The sequence below is a fragment of the Phyllobates terribilis genome, unplaced genomic scaffold (genome assembly GCF_046119375.1).
Source record: "Phyllobates terribilis strain yellow unplaced genomic scaffold, ASM4611937v1 Scaffold_11__3_contigs__length_659146591, whole genome shotgun sequence".
Lineage (NCBI taxonomy): Eukaryota > Metazoa > Chordata > Amphibia > Anura > Dendrobatidae > Phyllobates > Phyllobates terribilis.
In genome coordinates, this window is record NW_027362771.1 from 584,448,373 (window position 1) to 584,474,489 (window position 26,117).

Sequence of the window (26,117 nt, forward strand, 5' to 3'; positions counted from 1 at the left end):
GTTTCCTCTCACTTCAGGGACACATACGTCATGCAACTCTGCTTACTTATAAGACCATAGGTCTGCTTCTGCTGCAGGCTGGGCCCTATCTGTTCTCCTGACAGGAAACTGTCTCTGTCCCTTCAGTTTAGCCCCTCCCACTCTGGGCTAGTTCCAATCATTAACCCTAACAAAGCAAAGTACAACACCGTCACTAAGAACACTTGTCACAATACACATGACAACAACCAATGTGTCTTCAAAGGGGAAAATGGGCAGCATGTCCACCTCCTTACAGCCCCAGTAAACTAATACGGACGCCAGACTAGAGCCACACTAAACTAATATAGACCCCAAAACAGAGCCTGCGAGTAATAGCCAATAGTCTGACTGCTGTTAAAGAGGAATTGTCACTTCCCAAAAAAAATTGAGTTTAAAATCTTGTAAAAATCTCCTGATTCTGCTTCCCTTTTCTGTTTTGGGCTGTGTTGCTCCATTGTAGAGGTATTCACATTTGTTGATTTCTACTAGCAGTCCAACTAGATGTTTCCTCAGAGTCTTCTCTGGGGTTGTGAGCTTTCACACCTCTCACCAAGACACTGACAATCACAGCTTGGCAGCTTCTGAGACTGCTAGATTGACTTCCAAGCTGTGATTGGCAGTGTAAGGGATAGAGGGTGAAAGCACACATCCCCAGAAAAGACTCTGAAAAAACACCCAGTAGGTCTGCAAGCAGAGATTTCACATACTGCACTCCAGAAGCAACAAATGTGAATATATCTGCAATGGAGCAACGTGGCGCTAAATGGAAAAGAGCGGTAAAATCAGAGAAGCACAGGGATTTTTACAAGGTAGTTAAAGAAGTTGTCCAGGACATTTTTTTCTTATACTATGGGCCTAAAAACTAACAGGCAGGTCATTGCTAATAGAGGTAACGACCTGCCTGTTGTACCCGGCGCCGGCACATAGTGGTGACTGACCATTCCTGCCGGCCATTCAGCTGCTCCACGTCAACAGAACAGCTCTTCCTCTTACGAGTTGTTCTGTGACTGCTGACGTCATGATGATTGACCACCGGCTTCCAGCAGTTAGGCAGCAGGGAGCTGGCTGTCAATCAGCATGATGTTGGAAGTTGCGCCTCGTCAACAGAGCAGAGTAGATGAAAAGCCACTGCTCTGTCAACGTGACGTCAACAAAAGCTGCCAAATCACCGGCAGGAGCAGTCTGTGTCCGCTGTATGCCAATGAAGATGGGTACTGGGCACAACAGACAGATGCCTGATATTAGTTCTTAGGCACATTGTTTAAAAAAATAGTCCCCCTTAATTTTTTGGAGCAAGTGACAGGTCCTCATTAAGTACCAGGGTGAAATTCTCAGAGCCATTCTCAACCCTCACCCTGGTGCAGTGTGCCCTGGGCTTCTCCTGGTGCAGTGTGCCCTGGGCTTCTCCTGGTGCAGTGTGCCCTGGGTTTCTCCTGGTGCAGGACAATGCCTGGCATCATATGACAATAGAGGGTAGACAGTTCCTAGATGATGAAGGCCGTGATGCCAGTAACTGGTCCTCACAATCCCTTGACCTGAATCTAATTGAGAACCAGTGCATCCAACATCACAAAGTAGCGCCAGAGACTGTCCAGAAGATCACTGATGACCAGATCCAGGTCTGGGAGGAGATCCCCCAGGACACCATGTGTCATCTCATCGGGAGCATGCCCAGACATTGTCCGTGTGGGGCCACACATCACTACTGGTCAGATTATAAGATGCCGTCATGAAATATAAGCTAATTGGATCCGCCTGTGATTTCAAGTTTTTACTTTGAATTTAGGGCTAATTTTGAATCCAGACCTCAATTGGTTGACAATTTTGGTTTCCATTGACTGCTACTAATTAACAAAACCTAAAAGAAACAAAATGAGCATACACCCTGCTCTAAATAAGTAAAAAGCAAAGTTGCATTTAAATAACATAGGGTTCTTAGTAAACTGCTATTGATAAAAAAAAGCATAAAAGCCGCCCCACCAGCGACAAGGTGACACTAATCGAGGCGGTTACTAAGTGCCCTATGCTTTTTGCTTATTTAATTACATCAGGGGATATTCTCATTTTTGCTTCTTTTAGGTTTTATTTGTTTAATGGCCAGTGTGAACATGCATTTATATGTAGCATGTATACCAACATAAACCCCAGATCACTTTGTGTTTTTTTCTTTGCTACTATTGAAGAACACAATTTATATAAGAAAATATATATATATCTTAATTATTTTTTTCATCAAAATCCCATGTGTGATTTGTGTTCCCATAATTTTTTTTGAGCAATATATATATATACAGTGCATGTGGAGAATATTGAATATTTGGGCGATCCTCTGACAAGAGACATGGATAGACGAGTCCCTGTGGAGCAGGTGACATCAAGTGGCAGTAGGGGAGGAGGAGGAGGAGATAAGGGGATATGATGTAGGGAGGGGGGAGGTTGCAGGAAATCTTTAGATACAGGAGGCAGAATCACTGCATAGGGAAGACACAGAACAGTGACTGCGCCAGGTACCAGCCTGCAGCCCAGCAACACAGCATCAAGGTGAGAGCCGGGTACAGAACGGTACTGGGGATGATGGGAGTGCTGACAAAAATATCTGTAGAATAGGGATTCTAGAAAGTAGTCAGTGGGCAGCATATAAGAATATTCTGAATATGCAGGAAGATCAGTAACTGCATATGGGGGGATCAGAGCAACAGGTGATTGACTGACATACTGCTATACCATGATACCCAAATCATCAATTCACCGCCATATGCGGGTGTTTTGACTCATATTGGGTGCAACTGAAGGACAGGTACTGTGCAATGTGCGCAGGGCAGGAAGGTTGTGTATAAATAAATCCCAGGGTTAATCTGTAGGACAAAGTGTTTACAGCCTGAGGGGATGATATCGACGGAGTTCGGCATTAGTGATGTCATATGTGACTCAGGGAATTACGCACAGTGACACTTCGCAAGACCTTCCAGAGCCGGGTCACTATTATACCAGGTTACAGGAGTGATAACGCTATGGAAATATAAGGTATAGTTTAACCGGAAGAGAGTTGATGTAAAAAACACTTTATAAGTGCAAATATAGGATCGGGAGCTGGGCTACTACAAGGAAAAAGGTTAAGGAGACGTGGATTACTGTAATAAGATGATACATGGAAGATCAGGAGCTGGGGCACCATTAAAATAAGTTACAGGGGTAATAAGAGGATCAGGAGCCGGGTTACTCTAATAAGAGGTTACAGGGTAATAAGAGGATCAGGAGCCAGGTTACTGTACTAAGAGGTTACAGGGGTAATAAGAGAATCAGGAGCCAGGTTACTGTAATAAGAGGTTACAGGGGTAATAAGAGGATCAGGAGCCAGGTTACTGTACTAAGAGGTTACAGGGGTAATAAGAGGATCAGGAGCCGGGTTACTGTAATTAGAGGTTACAGGGGTAATAAGAGGATCAGGAGCCGGGTTACTGTAATAAGAGGTTACAGGGGTAATAAGAGGATCAGGAGCCGGGTTACTGTAATAAGAGGTTACAGGGGTAATAACAGGATCAGGAGCCGGATTACTGTAATAAGAGGTTACAGGGTAATAAGAGGATCAGGAGCCGAGTTACTCTAATAAGAGGTTACAGGGGTAATAAGAGGATCAGGAGCCAGGTTACTGTACTAAGAGGTTACAGGGGTAATAAGAGAATCAGGAGCCAGGTTACTGTAAAAAGAGGTTACAGGGGTAATAAGAGGATCAGGAGCCAGGTTACTGTACTAAGAGATTACACGGGTAATAAGAGGATCAGGAGCCGGGTTACTGTAATTAGAGGTTACAGGGGTAATAAGAGGATCAGGAGCCGGGTTACTGTAATAAGAGGTTACAGGGGTAATAAGAGGATCAGGAGCCGGGTTACTGTAATAAGAGGTTACAGGGGTAATAACAGGATCAGGAGCCGGATTACTGTAATAAGAGGTTACAGGGTAATCAGAGGATCAGGAGCCGGGTTACTGTGATAAGAGGTTACAGGGTAATAAGAGGCTGTGAACCGGGTTACTGTAATTAGAGGTTACAGAGTAATAAGAGGATCAGGAGCCGGGTTACTGTAATAAGAGGTTACAGAGTAATAAGAGGATCAGGAGCCGGGATACTGTAATAAGAGGTTACAGGAGTAATAAGAGGATCAGGAGCCGGGTTACTGTAGTAACAGGTTGCAGGGGTAATAAGAGGATCAGGAGCCGGGTTACTGTAATAAGAGGTTACAAGGGTAATAACAGGATCAGGAGCCGGGTTACTGTAATAACAGGTTACAGGGGTAATAAGAGGATCAGGAGCCGGGTTACTGTAATAAGAGGTTACAGAGTAATAAGAGGATCAGGAGCCAGGTTACTGTAATAATAGGTTACAGGGGTAATAACAGAATTAGGAGCTGGGTTACTGTAATAAGAGGTTACAGAGTAATAAGAGGATCAGGAGCCAGGTTACTGTACTAAGAGGTTACAGGGGTAATAAGAGGATCAGGAGCCGGGTTACTGTACTAAGAGGTTACAGGGGTAATAAGAGGATCAGGAGCCAGGTTACTGTACTAAGAGGTTACAGGGGTAATAAGAGGATCAGGAGCCGGGTTACTGTAATTAGAGGTTACAGGGGTAATAAGAGGATCAGGAGCCGGGTTACTGTAATAAGAGGTTACAGGGGTAATAAGAGGATCAGGAGCCGGGTTACTGTAATAAGAGGTTACAGGGGTAATAACAGGATCAGGAGCCGGATTACTGTAATAAGAGGTTACAGGGTAATAAGAGGATCAGGAGCCGAGTTACTCTAATAAGAGGTTACAGGGGTAATAAGAGGATCAGGAGCCAGGTTACTGTACTAAGAGGTTACAGGGGTAATAAGAGAATCAGGAGCCAGGTTACTGTAAAAAGAGGTTACAGGGGTAATAAGAGGATCAGGAGCCAGGTTACTGTACTAAGAGATTACACGGGTAATAAGAGGATCAGGAGCCGGGTTACTGTAATTAGAGGTTACAGGGGTAATAAGAGGATCAGGAGCCGGGTTACTGTAATAAGAGGTTACAGGGGTAATAAGAGGATCAGGAGCCGGGTTACTGTAATAAGAGGTTACAGGGGTAATAACAGGATCAGGAGCCGGATTACTGTAATAAGAGGTTACAGGGTAATCAGAGGATCAGGAGCCGGGTTACTGTGATAAGAGGTTACAGGGTAATAAGAGGCTGTGAACCGGGTTACTGTAATTAGAGGTTACAGAGTAATAAGAGGATCAGGAGCCGGGTTACTGTAATAAGAGGTTACAGAGTAATAAGAGGATCAGGAGCCGGGTTACTGTAATAAGAGGTTACAGGGGTAATAAGAGGATCAGGAGCCGGGTTACTGTAATAAGAGGTTACAGGGGTAATAAGAGGATCAGGAGCCGGGATACTGTAATAAGAGGTTACAGGAGTAATAAGAGGATCAGGAGCCGGGTTACTGTAGTAACAGGTTGCAGGGGTAATAAGAGGATCAGGAGCCGGGTTACTGTAATAAGAGGTTACAAGGGTAATAACAGGATCAGGAGCCGGGTTACTGTAATAACAGGTTACAGGGGTAATAAGAGGATCAGGAGCCGGGTTACTGTAATAAGAGGTTACAGAGTAATAAGAGGATCAGGAGCCAGGTTACTGTAATAATAGGTTACAGGGGTAATAACAGAATTAGGAGCTGGGTTACTGTAATAAGAGGTTACAGAGTAATAAGAGGATCAGGAGCCGGGTTACTGTAATAAGAGATTACACAGTAATAAGAGGATCAGGAGCCGGGTTACTGTAATAAGACTTTACAGGGTAATAAGTGGATCAGGAGCCGGGTTACTGTAATAAAAGGTTACAAGGTAATAAGAGAATTAGGAGCTGTGTTATTGTAATTAGAGGTTACAGGGTAATAAAAGGATCAGGAGCCGGGTTACTGTACTAAGAGGTTACAGGGGTAATAAGAGAATCAGGAGCCAGGTTACTGTAATAAGAGGTTACAGGGGTAATAAGAGGATCAGGAGCCAGGTTACTGTACTAAGAGGTTACAGGGGTAATAAGAGGATCAGGAGCCGGGTTACTGTATTTAGAGGTTACAGGGGTAATAAGAGGATCAGGAGCCGGGTTACTGTAATAAGAGGTTACAGGGGTAATAAGAGGATCAGGAGCCGGGTTACTGTAATAAGAGGTTACAGGGGTAATAACAGGATCAGGAGCCGGATTACTGTAATAAGAGGTTACAGGGTAATCAGAGGATCAGGAGCCGGGTTACTGTGATAAGAGGTTACAGGGTAATAAGAGGCTGTGAACCGGGTTACTGTAATTAGAGGTTACAGAGTAATAAGAGGATCAGGAGCCGGGTTACTGTAATAAGAGGTTACAGAGTAATAAGAGGATCAGGAGCCGGGATACTGTAATAAGAGGTTACAGGAGTAATAAGAGGATCAGGAGCCGGGTTACTGTAGTAACAGGTTACAGGGGTAATAAGAGGATCAGGAGCCGGGTTACTGTAATAAGAGGTTACAAGGGTAATAACAGGATCAGGAGCAGGGTTACTGTAATGACAGGTTACAGGGGTAATAAGAGGATCAGGAGCCGGGTTACTGTAATAAGAGGTTACAGAGTAATAAGAGGATCAGGAGCCGGGTTACTGTAATAATAGGTTACAGGGGTAATAACAGGATCAGGAGTCGGGTTACTGTAATAAGAGGTTACAGAGTAATGAGAGGATCAGGAGCCGGGTTACTGTAATAAGAGATTACACAGTAATAAGAGGATCAGGAGCCGGGTTACTGTAATAAGACGTTACAGGGTAATAAGTGGATCAGGAGCCGGGTTACTGTAATAAAAGGTTACAAGGTAATAAGAGAATTAGGAGCTGTGTTATTGTAAATAGAGGTTACAGGGTAATAAAAGGATCAGGAGCCGGATTACTGTAATAAGAGGTTACAGGGGTAATAACAGGGTCAGGAGCCGGGTTACTGTAATAAGAGGTTACAGGGGTAATAACAGGATCAGGAGCCGGGTTACTGTAATAAGAGGTTACAGGGTAATAAGAGGCTGAGGAGCCGGGTTACTGTAATTATAGGATACAGGGGTAATAAGAGGATCAGGAGCCGGGTTACTGTAATAAGAGGTTACAGGGTAATCAGAGGATCAGGAGCCGGGTTACTGTGATAAGACGTTACAGGGTAATAAGAGGCTGAGGTACCGAGTTACTGTAGTTAGAGGTTACAGGGGTAATAAGAGGATGAGGAGCCGGGTTACTGTAATAAGAGGTTACAGAATAATAAGAGGATCAGGAGCCGGGTTACTGTAATAAGAGGTTACAGGGTAATAAGAGGATCAGGAGCCGGGTTACTGTAATAAGAGGTTACAGGGTAATAAGAGGATCAGGAGCCGGGTTACTGTAATAATAGGTTACAGGGGTAATAAGAGGATTAGGAGCCGGGTTACTGTAATAAGAGGTTACAGGGTAATAAGAGGATCAGGAGCTGGGTTACTGTAATAAGAGGTTACAGGGTAATAAGAGGATCAGGAGCCGGGTTACTGTAATAAGAGGTTACAGGGGTAATAAGAGGATTAGGAGCCGGGTTACTGTAATAAGAGGTTACAGGGTAATAAGAGGATCAGGAGCTGGGTTACTGTAATAAGAGGTTACAGGGTAATAAGAGGATCAGGAGCCGGGTTACTGTAATAAGAGGTTACAGGGTAATAAGAGGATCAGGAGCCGGGTTACTGTAATAAGAGGTTACAGGGTAATAAGAGGATCAGGAGCCGGGTTACTGTAATAATAGGTTACAGGGGTAATAAGAGGATTAGGAGCCGGGTTACTGTAATAAGAGGTTACAGGGTAATAAGAGGATCAGGAGCTGGGTTACTGTAATAAGAGGTTACAGGGTAATAAGAGGATCAGGAGCCGAGTTACTGTAATAAGAGGTTACAGGGGTAATAAGAGGATTAGGAGCCGGGTTACTGTAATAAGAGGTTACAGGGTAATAAGAGGATCAGGAGCTGGGTTACTGTAATAAGAGGTTACAGGGTAATAAGAGGATCAGGAGCCTGGTTACTGTAATAAGAGGTTACAGGGGTAATAAGAGGATTAGGAGCCGGGTTACTGTAATAAGAGGTTACAGGGTAATAAGAGGATCAGGAGCCGGGTTACTGTAATAATAGGTTACAGGGGTAATAAGAGGATCAGGAGCTGGGTTACTGTAATAAGAGGTTACAGGGTAATAAGAGGATCAGGAGCCGGGTTACTGTAATAAGAGGTTACAGGGGTAATAAGAGGATTAGGAGCCGGGTTACTGTAATAAGAGGTTACAGGGTAATAAGAGGATCAGGAGCTGGGTTACTGTAATAAGAGGTTACAGGGTAATAAGAGGATCAGGAGCCTGGTTACTGTAATAAGAGGTTACAGGGGTAATAAGAGGATTAGGAGCCGGGTTACTGTAATAAGAGGTTACAGGGTAATAAGAGGATTAGGAGCCGGGTTACTGTAATAAGAGGTTACAGTGTAATAAGAGGATCAGGAGCTGGGTTACTGTAATAAGAGGTTACAGGGTAATAAGAGGATCAGGAGCCGGGTTACTGTAATAAGAGGTTACAGGGGTAATAAGAGGATTAGGAGCCGGGTTACTGTAATAAGAGGTTACAGGGTAATAAGAGGATCAGGAGCTGGGTTACTGTAATAAGAGGTTACAGGGTAATAAGAGGATCAGGAGCCTGGTTACTGTAATAAGAGGTTACAGGGGTAATAAGAGGATTAGGAGCCGGGTTACTGTAATAAGAGGTTACAGGGTAATAAGAGGATCAGGAGCTGGGTTACTGTAATAAGAGGTTACAGGGTAATAAGAGGATCAGGAGCCTGGTTACTGTAATAAGAGGTTACAGGGTAATAAGAGGATCAGGAGCCGGGTTACTGTAATAAGAGGTTACAGGGTAATAAGAGGATCAGGAGCCGGGTTACTGTAAGAAGAGGTTACAGGGGTAATAAGAGGATCAGGAGCCGAGTTACTGTAATAAGAGGTTACAGGGTAATAAGAGTATCAGGAGCTGGGTTACTGTAATAAGAGGTTACAGGGTAATAAGAGGATCAGGAGCCGGGTTACTGTAATAAGAGGTTACAGGGGTAATAAGAGGATTAGGAGCCGGGTTACTGTAATAAGAGGTTACAGGGTAATAAGAGGATCAGGAGCTGGGTTACTGTAATAAGAGGTTACAGGGTAATAAGAGGATCAGGAGCCTGGTTACTGTAATAAGAGGTTACAGGGGTAATAAGAGGATTAGGAGCCGGGTTACTGTAATAAGAGGTTACAGGGTAATAAGAGGATCAGGAGCTGGGTTACTGTAATAAGAGGTTACAGGGTAATAAGAGGATCAGGAGCCGGGTTACTGTAATAAGAGGTTACAGGGGTAATAAGAGGATTAGGAGCCGGGTTACTGTAATAAGTGGTTACAGGGTAATAAGAGGATCAGGAGCCGGGTTACTGTAATAAGAGGTTACAGGGTAATAAGAGGATCAGGAGCCGGGTTACTGTAATAAGAGGTTACAGGGTAATAAGAGGATCAGGAGCTGGGTTACTGTAATAAGAGGTTACAGGGTAATAAGAGGATCAGGAGCCGGGTTACTGTAATAAGAGGTTACAGGGGTAATAAGAGGATTAGGAGCCGGGTTACTGTAATAAGAGGTTACAGGGTAATAAGAGGATCAGGAGCTGGGTTACTGTAATAAGAGGTTACAGGGTAATAAGAGGATCAGGAGCCGGGTTACTGTAATAAGAAGTTACAGGGTAATAAGAGGATCAGGAGCCGGGTTACTGTAATAAGAGGGTACAGGGTAATAAGAGGATCAGGAGCCTGGTTACTGTTAATACACAATTATAATAAGAGGCTATTTTTTATTATAGTTAGATTTCACAAGATACTCAAAGATGCTCAGGGGCCAGTGTTTGGTCAGTGTTTTACATAATTATTTGTGCCAAAACCAGGTGAGGAACAATCAGAGGAAAAGTATAATAGAAACTCGTCACCATTTCTGCATTTTTCACCACTCCTCGTTTTGGCTTACAAATACTGATGTAAAATTCTGACCAAATACTGTGATCGTGGCTTAAGGAGCATGTTTACATATATTAAATGTTAACGGGTAATAATGGAAGAAAATTATGCAGGAGAAGAAAAGTGCACAAGACCATCGGGTGATACATGTTTAGGTACAAGGAAACTAAAAGGAAGGTGCTCTCCTCAGCAGGTTGTGCGCAGGCACCACTCGTAAGGAGACCTGAAGATATCAGCTGCTGCCTTGTCTCCTCCAGGATAGTTGATAACACGGTATCAGGCTCCTGAGGACTAAGATCAATTGAATGCCCTTTATTTCCACAACGCGTTTCAGTGCTGCACTAGCGTCTTTTACAAGTGAAAAAACCAAGTGCATCTTCTAATTCCAATTGCGATTGTCTTCTCCACTTGTAAAAGACGCAGGTCCAGCACTGAAACGCGTTGTGGAAATAAGAAAAACCGTTAAACTCATCTTGGTCCTAATGAGCTTGATATTGTGTTATTGTCCAAACTGGTGAAAGGGACGAAAGGGGAAAAATAGGCACAGGAGCCGGATTACTGTCATACAAGTTTTTAGGGTATTAATGGTGTCATACAAAGCTCAGCCTTATCAGTGGTTGTAGGGGTAGTAATAGGACGAGTATCCTGGTCATGATAACACATTACTGCAGATATATTGTTACTCAGTCTATGGTGTTAATGTATCAATTTTTGCTATTCACTTTATCTTCCCTCAGGAAAGAATGTCTCCATTGTTCCTCTGCCTCGTCTCCTCTGTTCTTATATTCTCCCAGTCCACAGGATCTCCAGACGTTTGTTTAGAACACAAGAAGCAGAAGTTGACCGCCAGCCCCGAGCCCGGACTGACCAAGTGCCAGCAGTACTCAAGCCGTGAGTACAACTGCGACCTATGGGCTGCGGGGGGGGCAATGCTTCTACCTGGTTTGACCAAATTGGACAAGTTTCTCCCCTAATAATTGCAGCAGGAGTACGGGGCATTCAGTGGGAGATCACTTGGTGACCCCCTACTCTAATTTCTTACAGTCTGAAGCCTACACTGACATTTCCCGTGTATGCAGTCCTGGAGCTGCTTTCAGATGGGCCATGGAGAGATATATTGATGAGAGCCTTTGGATTATTGACATGATGCACGTCCTTAAGTGACAACGCTGCTTCCCGTCGTACAGCACACGGTGACGTGCAGCCATTAATTAGTGAAGACATTTCAAAAGTCACATTACTGGTGACCCTGAATTCTCATCAACATCCTGAACAAATGCTCAATATTTAGAGGGGATGTCTACTCAAGCGTGACCACCTTAATGGTTTTATAGAAGCCTCCCAGAATATTTTATCTGTTTGACCTTTAAAGGGAATCTGTCACCAGGCTTTTGCTATGTAATCTAAGAGCAGCACGATGTAGGGGCTGAGACCCTGATTCCAGTGATGAGTCACTAGCTGATCTGCATGATGTCTTTTTGATACACTCACAGTTTTTTCTGCTGAAGATCTCTGTACAACTCAGCCTACACTACTGATTGGCCTCTTTCGGTGTACACTGTGCATAGGCAGAAAGCTGCCAATTAGTGGTGGGGGTGTGGCTGGACCAGGAGGCACGAGACACCTAGTCCTCTAGTGATAATCTCCTGCCAATAAAACTCAGATTTTATTAAAACAGCAACACACAAGGTAGTAAGTGACACACCGCTGGATTCGGGGTCTCAGCCCCTACATCATGCTGCTCTCAGATTACATAGCAAAAACCTGTTGACAGATTCCCTTTAAGCTCCTCCAGGTCTTGTTCACTTTTATAAGTGCTTCCACCAGTCTTGTTACTGGTCATCCTCCTGCACTATTCAGGCCTTTGCAGGATTTATAAATAAAGCAGCACTATAGCCCGTAAACAAGAAATATACTGCTCTAGAAAATAGGAAAAAACAAATATACTTGGCGCATAAATTGGCCAATTCGTGTATGCCCAGAAGCCACCACAAGGCAATCCTCTTTGCTGGGAACCTATCCTAATGTGATTCCTCTTCTGGGCTGATATCCTACATTTATATGTATGACATTCAAAACTAGTGCTGTTGCTTTAAAAGCATTCAGCCACCATTAGAAGTAACACAAGCACAGGAGACAGGAAGTGTTGTGCTCCAGAAGCATCCAGCAACTAGAGGGGTTAACACAGTCACAGGAGAAGGGGAGTGTTTTAGCTGAGCCCCAGGGGGATTGTGGGGAAGTTGTTTACTGTCTGGCTGGAGCCAAAGAGAAAGGTGGTGTGTGTGTTCTGTATCTCACAGAAGCGCCCCTGCAAGTGAAAAGGATTTAAGTCAGGAGTGAAGCTAAGCACAGGTCAGACAGAGTTCCTGAACTATCAGTGCAGAGTATTGTCAAGCAGAAAGATAAGGACTGTAAGAAATGGTGTCACAGGGATCATCTCCCTCAGCAAACCCTTCCCCCTCCTCCATCTCACTGTGCTGTAAAGAATGCTGTGTTCATTAATGTGCCTTTGCAATAGAACTGTGCTGTCCTGTGCTACTGGGAAGACTGTGAACTGCTGTGCTGCTAAGGAAACTGTACTGTTTGTCACTGGAGCCTGTTGCTCATAAGACTTAACTTGCACTGGCTGTGCAGCTTCTTATTAAATGCTACTGTTCTACCGTTTATGAGGACACTTGTCAAGTGTGCCTGGTCAGCAAGTGAAACAACCTACGTGTCTGTGCCTGAGGGTCAATACCCCTGTGTGCCTGAGAGAAGCTGCAGCACATGGTCTATGGTCGCCCTGAGTAACGGTTCCCCCAGGATTCCAAAGAATTCATTTAACCTGCCTCGCCCCTATCTGAACCTAGCGAAGTGCGTGTAACATATGCGTAGGTAGGATCCTGCTGTGATTAAAACTGGCTTAGGCTGATGGGTGGAGAGCTCAGTCAAAAAGCTTTATATATACAAATATCAAAGACTACAGAGTTCTACTTTATTTGTTAGTAGTTATATATGGAGATGTCTACTCTTAGTTAGCACCTGTACACACCTGTTTTCTGTTTGGAAGTGACGGTCAGTCTTTTGCTATTTGCATGATTTATGTCTTTCCCATTGATTAAGATCTTGTGTGTCCAGAATAATTACCTTGATCTATATACAGTTATATGAAAAAGTTTGGGCACCCCTATTAATCTTAATCTTTTATAAAAATTGGTGTTTTTGCAGCAGCTATTTCAGTTTGATATATGTAATAACTGTTGGACACAGTAATGTTTCTGCCTTGAAATGAGGTTTATTGTACTAACAGAAAATGTGCAATCTGCATTCAAACAAAATGTGACAGGTGCATAAGTATGGGCACCTCACCAGAAAAGTGACATTAATATTTAGTAGATCCTCCTTTTGCAAAAATAACAGCCTCTAGTCGCTTCCTGTAGCTTTTAATGAGTTCCTGGATCCTGGATGAAGGTATTTTTGACCATTCCTCTTTACAAAACAATTCCAGTTCAGTTAAGTTTGATGGTCGCCGAGCATGGACAGCACTCTTCAAATGATCCCACAGATGTTCAATGATATTCAGGTCTGGGGACTGGGATGGCCATTCCAGAACATTGTAATTGTTCCTCTGCATGAATGACTGAGTAGATTTGGAGCGGTGTTTTGGATCATTGTCTTCCTGAAAGATCCATCCCCTGCGTAACTTCAACTTTATCACTGATTCTTGAACATTATTGTCAAGAATCTGCTGATACTGAGTGGAATCCATGCGTCCCTCAACTTTAACAAGATTCCCGGTGCCGGCATTGGCCACACAGCCCCAAAGCATGATGGAACCTCCACCAAATTTTACTGTGGGTAGCAAGTGTTTTTCTTGGAATGCTGTGTTTTTTTGCTGCCATGCATAACGCCTTTTTGTATGACCAAACAACTCAATCTTGGTTTCATCAGTCCACAGGACCTTCTTCCTAAAAGAAATTGGCTTCTCCAAATGTGCTTTTGCATACCTCAGCCGACTCTGTTTGTGGCGTGCTTGCAGAAACGGCTTCATTCGCATCACTCTCCCATACAGCTTTTCCTTGTGCAAAGTGCGTTGTATGGTTGACCGATGCACAGTGACACCATCTGCAGCAAGTTGATGCTGCAGCTCTCTGGAGGTGGTCTGAGGATTGTCCTTGACTGATCTCACCATTCTTCTTCTCTGCCTTTCTGATGTTTTTCTTGGCCTGCCACTTCTGGCCTTAACAAGAACTGTCCCTGTGTTCTTCCATTTCCTTACTATGTTCCTCACAGTGGAAACTGACAGGTTAAATCTCTGAGACAGCTTTTTGTATCCTTCCCCTGAACAACTATGTTGAATAATCTTTGTTTTCAGATCATTTGACAGTTGTTTTGAGGAGCCCATGATGCCACTCTTCAGAGGAGATTCAAACAGGAGAACAACTTGCAAGTGGCCACTTTAAGTAGCTTTTCTCATGATTGCATACACCTGGCTATGAAGTTCAAAGCTCAATGAGGTTACAAAACCAAAAAAAGGGCTTTAGTAAGTCAGTAAAAAGTAGGTAGGAGTATTTAAAACATGAAAATGATAAGGGTGCCCATACTTATGCACCTGTCAAATTTTGTTTCAATGCAGATTGCACATTTTCTGTTAGTACAATAAACCTCATTTCAAGGCAGAAACATTACTGTGTCCAACAGTTATTACATATATCAAACTGAAATAGCTGTTGCAAAAACACCAATTTTTATAAAACATTAAGCTTAAGATTAATAGGGGTGCCCAAACTTTTTTATATAACTGTAAATTTGCTGTGTGGTCTTCTACCTTCTTGGAAGATGATGTGGACATGTAGAAGGACCATCTTCCAGAGATCTGCAGGAGTTTGCTGGGGCTCTTAGCTCCTTAGTTGCTTGCACTGGGTGATAACTGCAGATCTCCATTATCCTGTCATGTGCAGTTGTCAGAAATTACCTGTGAAAACCTTTATGAGCCCTATACATCATCTGTAGAGCTTTATCCCTAAGAGCTGCTATCTATTCTTCCATGTAAGATGAATGGATTTAATAAGCCAAGAAGGGGCCAATATAGAACTAGTTATATCCAACTGATGGTAACAGGATAAAGAAGAACAGCATCACGGGGATTGAATTGGAAATAATGCAATTTTGCTTTAAAAGTTTTGTGTTCCCTCCTTAGGCTCTACTGATCTCCATTTTACTATGTGCACACTGAGTTTTTGGAGCAGAAACTCTTCAAATCTCAAAACTCCTCAATGTTGAATTTCCGCTCAGTTTCTGCATCGAAACCTCAGCAAAAAGACTCAGTTTGCACATAGTAGTCTAAAGTGCGGCTGGAGGGGCCCTGACAACTTCATTTAGATTAAAGGTGATCTGTCACCAGCTTTTTGTTACCTAATGTAAGAGCAGGGGCAGAGACCCTGATTCCTGCGATGTGTCATTTATTTGGCTGCTTGCTGTAGTTTTGATAAAATCAGTGTTTTATCAGCAGGAGATTATCATTAGAGGACTAGTAAACCTGCTACCAGGTAGTCCAGCCCCGCCCCCACCGATTGACAGTCTTCTGCCTATGCACAGTGTACACAGAAATCTGCCAATCAGGGGTGTGGGTGGGGTTATACAGAGCTCAGCACTCAGTTAAGAGAACTACAGGAGGTACCTAGGTAGGCAAAAGTCTCTAGCACATAGGTTTTCAGGCACTTTTGAAAATTGATTGCGTTTGACAACTTGAATTATTAGAAGATTTTAAGCCGCTGAGCTGTGATGGACACTGTGGGGATAATAACCCTTCAAGGGAGTACAGTCCAGGAATCAGAGAGAACTCCAAAGGATTTCAAGCATTTTTAAGACGTTAGAAGAGGATATCGATGTCGGTCCTTCATCCTCAGCCCTCACGGTTCTCTAAGGCAACACCCTTACCTTGCTATTTTCACGTTGACCAGTCTTGCTAAAATCATTGTCCCCGATTCATCTTCTGCATTTTTTTTTATTGACTTACCTTTTTTCCCGCCATGAGCATCAACACTACAGAGAACCTAGGGCTCCACCAGCTCTAAATATCTCCATAGTGACCATTGTCTATTCTTCCTCTCAGATTCATGCTGTTCTCAGGATCTCATAGATGCTGCTTCCTCTGTCCCCTTCCCGTGGGCCGGGTGTGGATCCCACAGTCCCAGGTAACGATACATTCTTGCCGTTTCTTATGACTAGTGGCATCATTTACTATGTTACTGACTGGTTATGTCTCTCAGGTGTGAGGAATACGTCAGCAGAGTCCAATGTATGTATCTCTGCTCCCCGGGCATCTCAAGGTGGATTCTCCCTGGCTCTGTTGCTGGAATCCACGTGCTCCCCCTATGTGACAAATTCTGCAGTGAATGGTAAGACTACAGTGTCTACCCATATGTGATAAAAACCTTCTACACACTCCTCTCACATAGCCTAGCCAGGACTACAGTAGTTATATTCTTATACATAGGGGGCAGTATTATAGTAGTTATATTCTTGTACATAGGGAGCAGTATTATAGTAGATATATTCTTGTACATAGGAGCAGTATAATAGTAGTTATATTCTTGTACATAGGGGCAGTATTATAGTAGTTATATTCTTGTACATAGGAGCAGTATTATAGTAATTATATTCCTGTACATAGGGGCAGTATTATAGTAGTTATATTCTTGTACATAGGGAGCAGTATTATAGTAGTTATATTCTTGTATATAGGGGGCAGTATTATAGTAGTTATATTCTTGTACATAGGGGCAGTATTATAGTAGTTATATTCTTGTACATAGGGGGCAGTATTATAGTAGTTATATTCTTGTACATAGGAGGCAGTATTATAGTAGTTATATTCTTGTACATAGGGGACAGTATTATAGTAGTTATATTCTTGTACATAGGGAGCAGTATTATAGTAGTTATATTCTTGTACATAGGAGGCAGTATTATAGTAGTTATATTCTTGTACATAGGGGACAGTATTATAGTAGTTATATTCTTGTACATAGGGGGCAGTATTATAGTAGTTATATTCTTGTACATAGGGGGCAGTATTATAGTAGTTATATTCTTGTACATAGGGGGCAGTATTATAGTAGTTATATTCTTGTACATAGGAGCAGTATTATAGTAGTTATATTCTTGTACATAGGGGGCAGTATTATAGTAGTTATATTCTTGTACACAGGAGCATTATAATAGTTATATTCTTGTATATAGGGGCAGTATTATAGTAGTTATATTCTTCTACATAGGGGCAGTATTATAGTAGTTATATTCTTGTACATAGGAGCAGTATTATAGTAGTTATATTCTTGTACACAGGGGACAGTATTATAGTAGTTATATTCTTGTACATAGGAGACAGTATTGTAGTAGTTATATTCTTGTACATTGGAGCAGTATTATAGTAGTTATATTCTTGTACATAGGAGGCAGTATTATAGTAGTTATATTCTTGTACATAGGGGGCTGTATTATAGTAGTTATATTCTTCTACATTGGAGCAGTATTATAGTAGTTATATTCTTGTACATAGGAGCGGTATTATAGTAGTTATATTCTTGTACATAGGAGCAGTATTATAGTAGTTATATTCTTGTACATAGGGGCAGTATTATAGTAGTTATATTCTTGTACATAGGGGCAGTATTATAGTAGTTATATTCTTGTACATAGGGGCAGTATTATAGTAGTTATATTCTTGTACATAGGAGCAGTATTATAGTAGTTATATTCTTGTACATAGGAGCAGTATTATAGTAGTTATATTCTTGTACATAGGAGCAGTATTATAGTAGTTATATTCTTGTACATAGGGGGCAGTATTATAGTAGTTATATTCTTGTATATAGGGAGCAGTATTATAGTAGTTATATTCTTGTACATAGGGGCAGTATTATAGTAGTTATATTCTTGTACATAGGAGCAGTATTATAGTAGTTATATTCTTGTACATAGGAGCAGTATTATAGTAGTTATATTCTTGTACAGAGGGACAGTATTATAGTAGTTATATTCTTGTACAGAGGGACAGTATTATAGTAGTTATATTCTTGTACATAGGAGCAGTATAATAGTAGTTATATTCTTGTACATAGGGGGCAGTATTATAGTAGTTATATTCTTGTACATAGGGGGTAATAATATAGTAGTTATATTCTTGTACAGAGGGAGAGTATTATAGTAGTTATATTCTTGTACAGAGGGACAGTATTATAGTAGTTATATTATTGTACATAGGAGCTGTATTATAGTAGTTATATTCCTGTACATAGGGGGTAATATTATAGTAGATATATTCTTGTACATAGGAGCAGTATAATAGTAGTTATATTCTTGTACATAGGGGGCAGTATTATAGTAGTTATATTCTTGTACATAGGGGGTAATATTATAGTAGTTATATTCTTGTACATAGGAGCAGTATTACACAAGTTATATTCCTGTACATAGGGGGTAATATTATAGTAGTTATATTCTTGTACATAGGAGCAGTATTATAGTAGTTATATTCTTGTACATAGGGGCAGTATTATAGTAGTTATATTATTGTACATAGGGGGCAGTATTATAGTAGTTATATTCTTGTACATAGGGAGCAGTATTATAGTAGTTATATTCTTGTACATAGGGAGCAGTATTATAGTAGATATATTCTTGTACATAGGAGCAGTATAATAGTAGTTATATTCTTGTACATAGGGGGAAGTATTATAGTAGTTATATTCTTGTACATAGGGGCAGTATTATAGTAGTTATATTCTTGTACATAGGGGGGCAGTATTATAGTAGTTATATTCTTGTACACAGGGGACAGTATTATAGTAGTTATATTCTTGTACATAGGAGACAGTATTATAGTAGTTATATTCTTGTACATTGGAGCAGTATTATAGTAGTTATATTCTTGTACATAGGAGGCAGTATTATAGTAGTTATATTCTTGTACATAGGGGGCAGTATTATAGTAGTTATATTCTTGTACATTGGAGCAGTATTATAGTAGTTATATTCTTGTACATAGGAGCAGTATTATAGTAGTTATATTCTTGTACATAGGAGCAGTATTATAGTAGTTATATTCTTGTACACAGGGGACAGTATTATAGTAGTTATATTCTTGTACATAGGAGACAGTATTGTAGTAGTTATATTCTTGTACATTGGAGCAGTATTATAGTAGTTATATTCTTGTACATAGGAGGCAGTATTATAGTAGTTATATTCTTGTACATAGGGGGCTGTATTATAGTAGTTATATTCTTCTACATTGGAGCAGTATTATAGTAGTTATATTCTTGTACATAGGAGCGGTATTATAGTAGTTATATTCTTGTACATAGGAGCAGTATTATAGTAGTTATATTCTTGTACATAGGGGCAGTATTATAGTAGTTATATTCTTGTACATAGGGGCAGTATTATAGTAGTTATATTCTTGTACATAGGGGCAGTATTATAGTAGTTATATTCTTGTACATAGGAGCAGTATTATAGTAGTTATATTCTTGTACATAGGAGCAGTATTATAGTAGTTATATTCTTGTACATAGGAGCAGTATTATAGTAGTTATATTCTTGTACATAGGGGGCAGTATTATAGTAGTTATATTCTTGTATATAGGGAGCAGTATTATAGTAGTTATATTCTTGTACATAGGGGCAGTATTATAGTAGTTATATTCTTGTACATAGGAGCAGTATTATAGTAGTTATATTCTTGTACATAGGAGCAGTATTATAGTAGTTATATTCTTGTACAGAGGGACAGTATTATAGTAGTTATATTCTTGTACAGAGGGACAGTATTATAGTAGTTATATTCTTGTACATAGGAGCAGTATAATAGTAGTTATATTCTTGTACATAGGGGGCAGTATTATAGTAGTTATATTCTTGTACATAGGGGGTAATAATATAGTAGTTATATTCTTGTACAGAGGGAGAGTATTATAGTAGTTATATTCTTGTACAGAGGGACAGTATTATAGTAGTTATATTATTGTACATAGGAGCTGTATTATAGTAGTTATATTCCTGTACATAGGGGGTAATATTATAGTAGATATATTCTTGTACATAGGAGCAGTATAATAGTAGTTATATTCTTGTACATAGGGGGCAGTATTATAGTAGTTATATTCTTGTACATAGGGGGTAATATTATAGTAGTTATATTCTTGTACATAGGAGCAGTATTACACAAGTTATATTCCTGTACATAGGGGGTAATATTATAGTAGTTATATTCTTGTACATAGGAGCAGTATTATAGTAGTTATATTCTTGTACATAGGGGCAGTATTATAGTAGTTATATTATTGTACATAGGGGGCAGTATTATAGTAGTTATATTCTTGTACATAGGGAGCAGTATTATAGTAGTTATATTCTTGTACATAGGGAGCAGTATTATAGTAGATATATTCTTGTACATAGGAGCAGTATAATAGTAGTTATATTCTTGTACATAGGGGGAAGTATTATAGTAGTTATATTCTTGTACATAGGGGCAGTATTATAGTAGTTATATTCTTGTACATAGGGGGGCAGTATTATAGTAGTTATATTCTTGTACACAGGGGACAGTATTATAGTAGTTATATTCTTGTACATAGGAGACAGTATTATAGTAGTTATATTCTTGTACATTGGAGCAGTATTATAGTAGTTATATTCTTGTACATAGGAGGCAGTATTATAGTAGTTATATTCTTGTACATAGGGGGCAGTATTATAGTAGTTATATTCTTGTACATTGGAGCAGTATTATAGTAGTTATATTCTTGTACATAGGAGCAGTATTATAGTAGTTATATTCTTGTACATAGGGGCAATATTATAGTAGTTATATTCTTGCACATAGGAGCAGTATTATAGTAGTTATATTCTTGTACATAGGAGCAGTATTATAGTAGTTATATTCTTGTACAGAGGGACAGTATTATAGTAGTTATATTCTTGTACATAGGAGCAGTATTATAGTAGTTATATTCTTGTACATAGGGGGCAGTATTATAGTAGTTATATTCTTGTATATAGGAGCAGTATTATAGTAGTTATATTCCTGTACATAGGGGGTAATACTATAGTAGATATATTCTTGTACATAGGAGCAGTATAATAGTAGTTATATTCTTGTACATAGGGGGCAGTATTATAGTAGTTATATTCTTGTACATAGGGGGCAGTATTATAGTAGTTATATTCTTGTACATAGGGGGGCAGTATTATAGTAGTTATATTCTTGTACACAGGGGACAGTATTATAGTAGTTATATTCTTGTACATAGGAGCAGTATTATAGTAGTTATATTCTTGTACATAGGGGGGCAGTATTATAGTAGTTATATTCTTGTACACAGGGGACAGTATTATAGTAGTTATATTCTTGTACATAGGAGCAGTATTATAGTAGTTATATTCTTGTACATAAGGGGCAGTATTATAGTAGTTATATTCTTGTATATAGGGGGCAGTATTATAGTAGTTATATTCTTGTACATAGGAGCAGTATTATAGTAGTTATATTCTTGTACAGAGGGACAGTATTATAGTAGTTATATTCCTGTACATAAGGGGTAATATTATAGTAGATATATTCTTGTACATAGGAGCAGTATAATAGTAGTTATATTCTTGTACATAGGGGGCAGTATTATAGTAGTTATATTCTTGCACATAGGGGGCAGTATTATAGTAGTTATATTCTTGTACACAGGGGACAGTATTATAGTAGTTATATTCTTGTACATAGGAGCAGTATTATAGTAGTTATATTCTTGTACATAAGGGGCAGTATTATAGTAGTTATATTCTTGTATATAGGGGGCAGTATTATAGTAGTTATATTCTTGTACATAAGGGGCAGTATTATAGTAGTTATATTCTTGTATATAGGGGGCAGTATTATAGTAGTTATATTCTTGTACATAGGAGCAGTATTATAGTAGTTATATTCTTGTACAGAGGGACAGTATTATAGTAGTTATATTCCTGTACATAGGAGGTAATATAGTAGATATATTCTTGTACATAGGAGCAGTATAATAGTAGTTATATTCTTGTACATAGGGGGCAGTATTATAGTAGTTATATTCTTGTACATAGGGGGCAGTATTATAGTAGTTATATTCTTGTACATAGGGGGCAGTATTATAGTAGTTATATTCTTTTACATAGGGGGCAGTATTATAGTAGTTATATTCTTGTACATAGGGAGCAGTATTATAGTAGTTATATTCTTTTACATAGGGGGCAGTATTATAGTAGTTATATTCTTGTACATAGGGGGCAGTATTATAGTAGTTATATTCTTGTACATAGGGGGCAGTATTATAGTAGTTATATTCCTGTATATAGGGGGCAGTATTATAGTAGTTATATTCTTGTACATAGGGGGCAGTATTATAGTAGTTATATTCTTGTACATAGGAGCAGTATTATAGTAGTTATATTCTTGTACATAGGGGCAGTATTATAGTAGTTATATTCTTGTACATAGGAGCCGTATTATAGTAGTTATATTCTTGTACATAGGGGGCAGTATTATAGTAGTTATATTCTTGTACATAGGAGCAGTATTATAGTAGTTATATTCTTGTACATAGGGGGCAGTATTATAGTAGTTATATTCTTGTACATAGGGGGCAGTATTATTGTAGTTATATTCTTGTACATAAGGCACAGTGCTATAGTAGTTATATTCTTGTACATAGGGGGCAGTATTATAGTAGTTATATTCTTGTACATAGGAGCAGTATTATAGTAGTTATATTCTTGTACATAGGGGCAGTATTATAGTAGTTATATTCTTGTACATAGGAGCCGTATTATAGTAGTTATATTCTTGTACATAGGGGGCAGTATTATAGTAGTTATATTCTTGTACATAGGAGCAGTATTATAGTAGTTATATTCTTGTACATAGGGGGCAGTATTATAGTAGTTATATTCTTGTATATAGGAGCAGTATTATAGTAGTTATATTCCTGTACATAGGGGGTAATACTATAGTAGATATATTCTTGTACATAGGAGCAGTATAATAGTAGTTATATTCTTGTACATAGGGGGCAGTATTATAGTAGTTATATTCTTGTACGTAGGGGGCAGTATTATAGTAGTTATATTCTTGTACATAGGGGGGCAGTATTATAGTAGTTATATTCTTGTACACAGGGGACAGTATTATAGTAGTTATATTCTTGTACATAGGAGCAGTATTATAGTAGTTATATTCTTGTACATAGGGGGGCAGTATTATAGTAGTTATATTCTTTTACACAGGGGACAGTATTATAGTAGTTATATTCTTGTACATAGGAGCAGTATTATAGTAGTTATATTCTTGTACATAAGGGGCAGTATTATAGTAGTTATATTCTTGTATATAGGGGGCAGTATTATAGTAGTTATATTCTTGTACATAGGAGCAGTATTATAGTAGTTATATTCTTGTACAGAGGGACAGTATTATAGTAGTTATATTCCTGTACATAAGGGGTAATATTATAGTAGATATATTCTTGTACATAGGAGCAGTATAATAGTAGTTATATTCTTGTACATAGGGGGCAGTATTATAGTAGTTATATTCTTGCACATAGGGGGCAGTATTATAGTAGTTATATTCTTGTACACAGGGGACAGTATTATAGTAGTTATATTCTTTTACATAGGGGGCAGTATTATAGTAGTTATATTCTTGTACATAGGGAGCAGTATTATAGTAGTTATATTCTTTTACATAGGGGGCAGTATTATAGTAGTTATATTCTTGTACATAGGGGGCAGTATTATAGTAGTTATATTCTTGTACATAGGGGGCAGTATTATAGTAGTTATATTCCTGTACATAGGGGGCAGTATTATAGTAGTTATATTCTTGTACATAGGGGGCAGTATTATAGTAGTTATATTCTTGTACATAGGAGCCGTATTATAGTAGTTATATTCTTGTACATAGGGGGCAGTATTATAGTAGTTATATTCTTGTACATAGGAGCAGTATTATAGTAGTTATATTCTTGTACATAGGGGGCAGTATTATAGTAGTTATATTCTTGTACATAGGGGGCAGTATTATAGTAGTTATATTCTTGTACATAGGGCACAGTGCTATAGTAGTTATATTCTTGTACATAGGGGGCAGTATTATAGTAGTTATATTCTTGTACATAGGAGCAGTATTATAGTAGTTATATTCTTGTACATAGGGGGCAGTATTATAATAGTTATATTCTTGTATATAGGAGCAGTATTATAGTAGTTATATTCCTGTACATAGGGGGTAATACTATAGTAGATATATTCTTGTACATAGGAGCAGTATAATAGTAGTTATATTCTTGTACATAGGGGGCAGTATTATAGTAGTTATATTCTTGTACATAGGGGGCAGTATTATAGTAGTTATATTCTTGTACATAGGGGGGCAGTATTATAGTAGTTATATTCTTGTACACAGGGGACAGTATTATAGTAGTTATATTCTTGTACATAGGAGCAGTATTATAGTAGTTATATTCTTGTACATAGGGGGGCAGTATTATAGTAGTTATATTCTTGTACACAGGGGACAGTATTATAGTAGTTATATTCTTGTACATAGGAGCAGTATTATAGTAGTTATATTCTTGTACATAAGGGGCAGTATTATAGTAGTTATATTCTTGTATATAGGGGGCAGTATTATAGTAGTTATATTCTTGTACATAGGAGCAGTATTATAGTAGTTATATTCTTGTACAGAGGGACAGTATTATAGTAGTTATATTCCTGTACATAAGGGGTAATATTATAGTAGATATATTCTTGTACATAGGAGCAGTATAATAGTAGTTATATTCTTGTACATAGGGGGCAGTATTATAGTAGTTATATTCTTGCACATAGGGGGCAGTATTATAGTAGTTATATTCTTGTACACAGGGGACAGTATTATAGTAGTTATATTCTTGTACATAGGAGCAGTATTATAGTAGTTATATTCTTGTACATAAGGGGCAGTATTATAGTAGTTATATTCTTGTATATAGGGGGCAGTATTATAGTAGTTATATTCTTGTACATAAGGGGCAGTATTATAGTAGTTATATTCTTGTATATAGGGGGCAGTATTATAGTAGTTATATTCTTGTACATAGGAGCAGTATTATAGTAGTTATATTCTTGTACAGAGGGACAGTATTATAGTAGTTATATTCCTGTACATAGGAGGTAATATAGTAGATATATTCTTGTACATTGGAGCAGTATAATAGTAGTTATATTCTTGTACATAGGGGGCAGTATTATAGTAGTTATATTCTTGTACATAGGGGGCAGTATTATAGTAGTTATATTCTTGTACATAGGGGGCAGTATTATAGTAGTTATATTCTTTTACATAGGGGGCAGTATTATAGTAGTTATATTCTTGTACATAGGGAGCAGTATTATAGTAGTTATATTCTTTTACATAGTGGGCAGTATTATAGTAGTTATATTCTTGTACATAGGGGGCAGTATTATAGTAGTTATATTCTTGTACATAGGGGGCAGTATTATAGTAGTTATATTCCTGTACATAGGGGGCAGTATTATAGTAGTTATATTCTTGTACATAGGGGGCAGTATTATAGTAGTTATATTCTTGTACATAGGAGCAGTATTATAGTAGTTATATTCTTGTACATAGGGGCAGTATTATAGTAGTTATATTCTTGTACATAGGAGCCGTATTATAGTAGTTATATTCTTGTACATAGGGGGCAGTATTATAGTAGTTATATTCTTGTACATAGGAGCAGTATTATAGTAGTTATATTCTTGTACATAGGGGGCAGTATTATAGTAGTTATATTCTTGTACATAGGGGGCAGTATTATTGTAGTTATATTCTTGTACATAAGGCACAGTGCTATAGTAGTTATATTCTTGTACATAGGGGGCAGTATTATAGTAGTTATATTCTTGTACATAGGAGCAGTATTATAGTAGTTATATTCTTGTACATAGGGGCAGTATTATAGTAGTTATATTCTTGTA

General features: G+C 38.9%; 1 protein-coding gene across 1 annotated transcript in view; it reads left to right on the forward strand.

Annotated features, from left to right (window-relative positions):
* Positions 1-2,429: 2,429 nt before the first annotated feature.
* Positions 2,430-26,117, forward strand: part of LOC141165364 (riboflavin-binding protein-like) — a 40,423-nt gene continuing 16,735 nt past the window's right edge. Inside the window, exons 1-4 of the mRNA XM_073650960.1 lie at positions 2,430-2,562; positions 10,817-10,970; positions 16,174-16,255; positions 16,331-16,459. Coding sequence (XP_073507061.1) covers positions 10,823-10,970; positions 16,174-16,255; positions 16,331-16,459 — 359 coding nt within the window. The 5' untranslated portion in view covers positions 2,430-2,562; positions 10,817-10,822. The remainder of the gene's footprint in view (positions 2,563-10,816; positions 10,971-16,173; positions 16,256-16,330; positions 16,460-26,117) is intronic.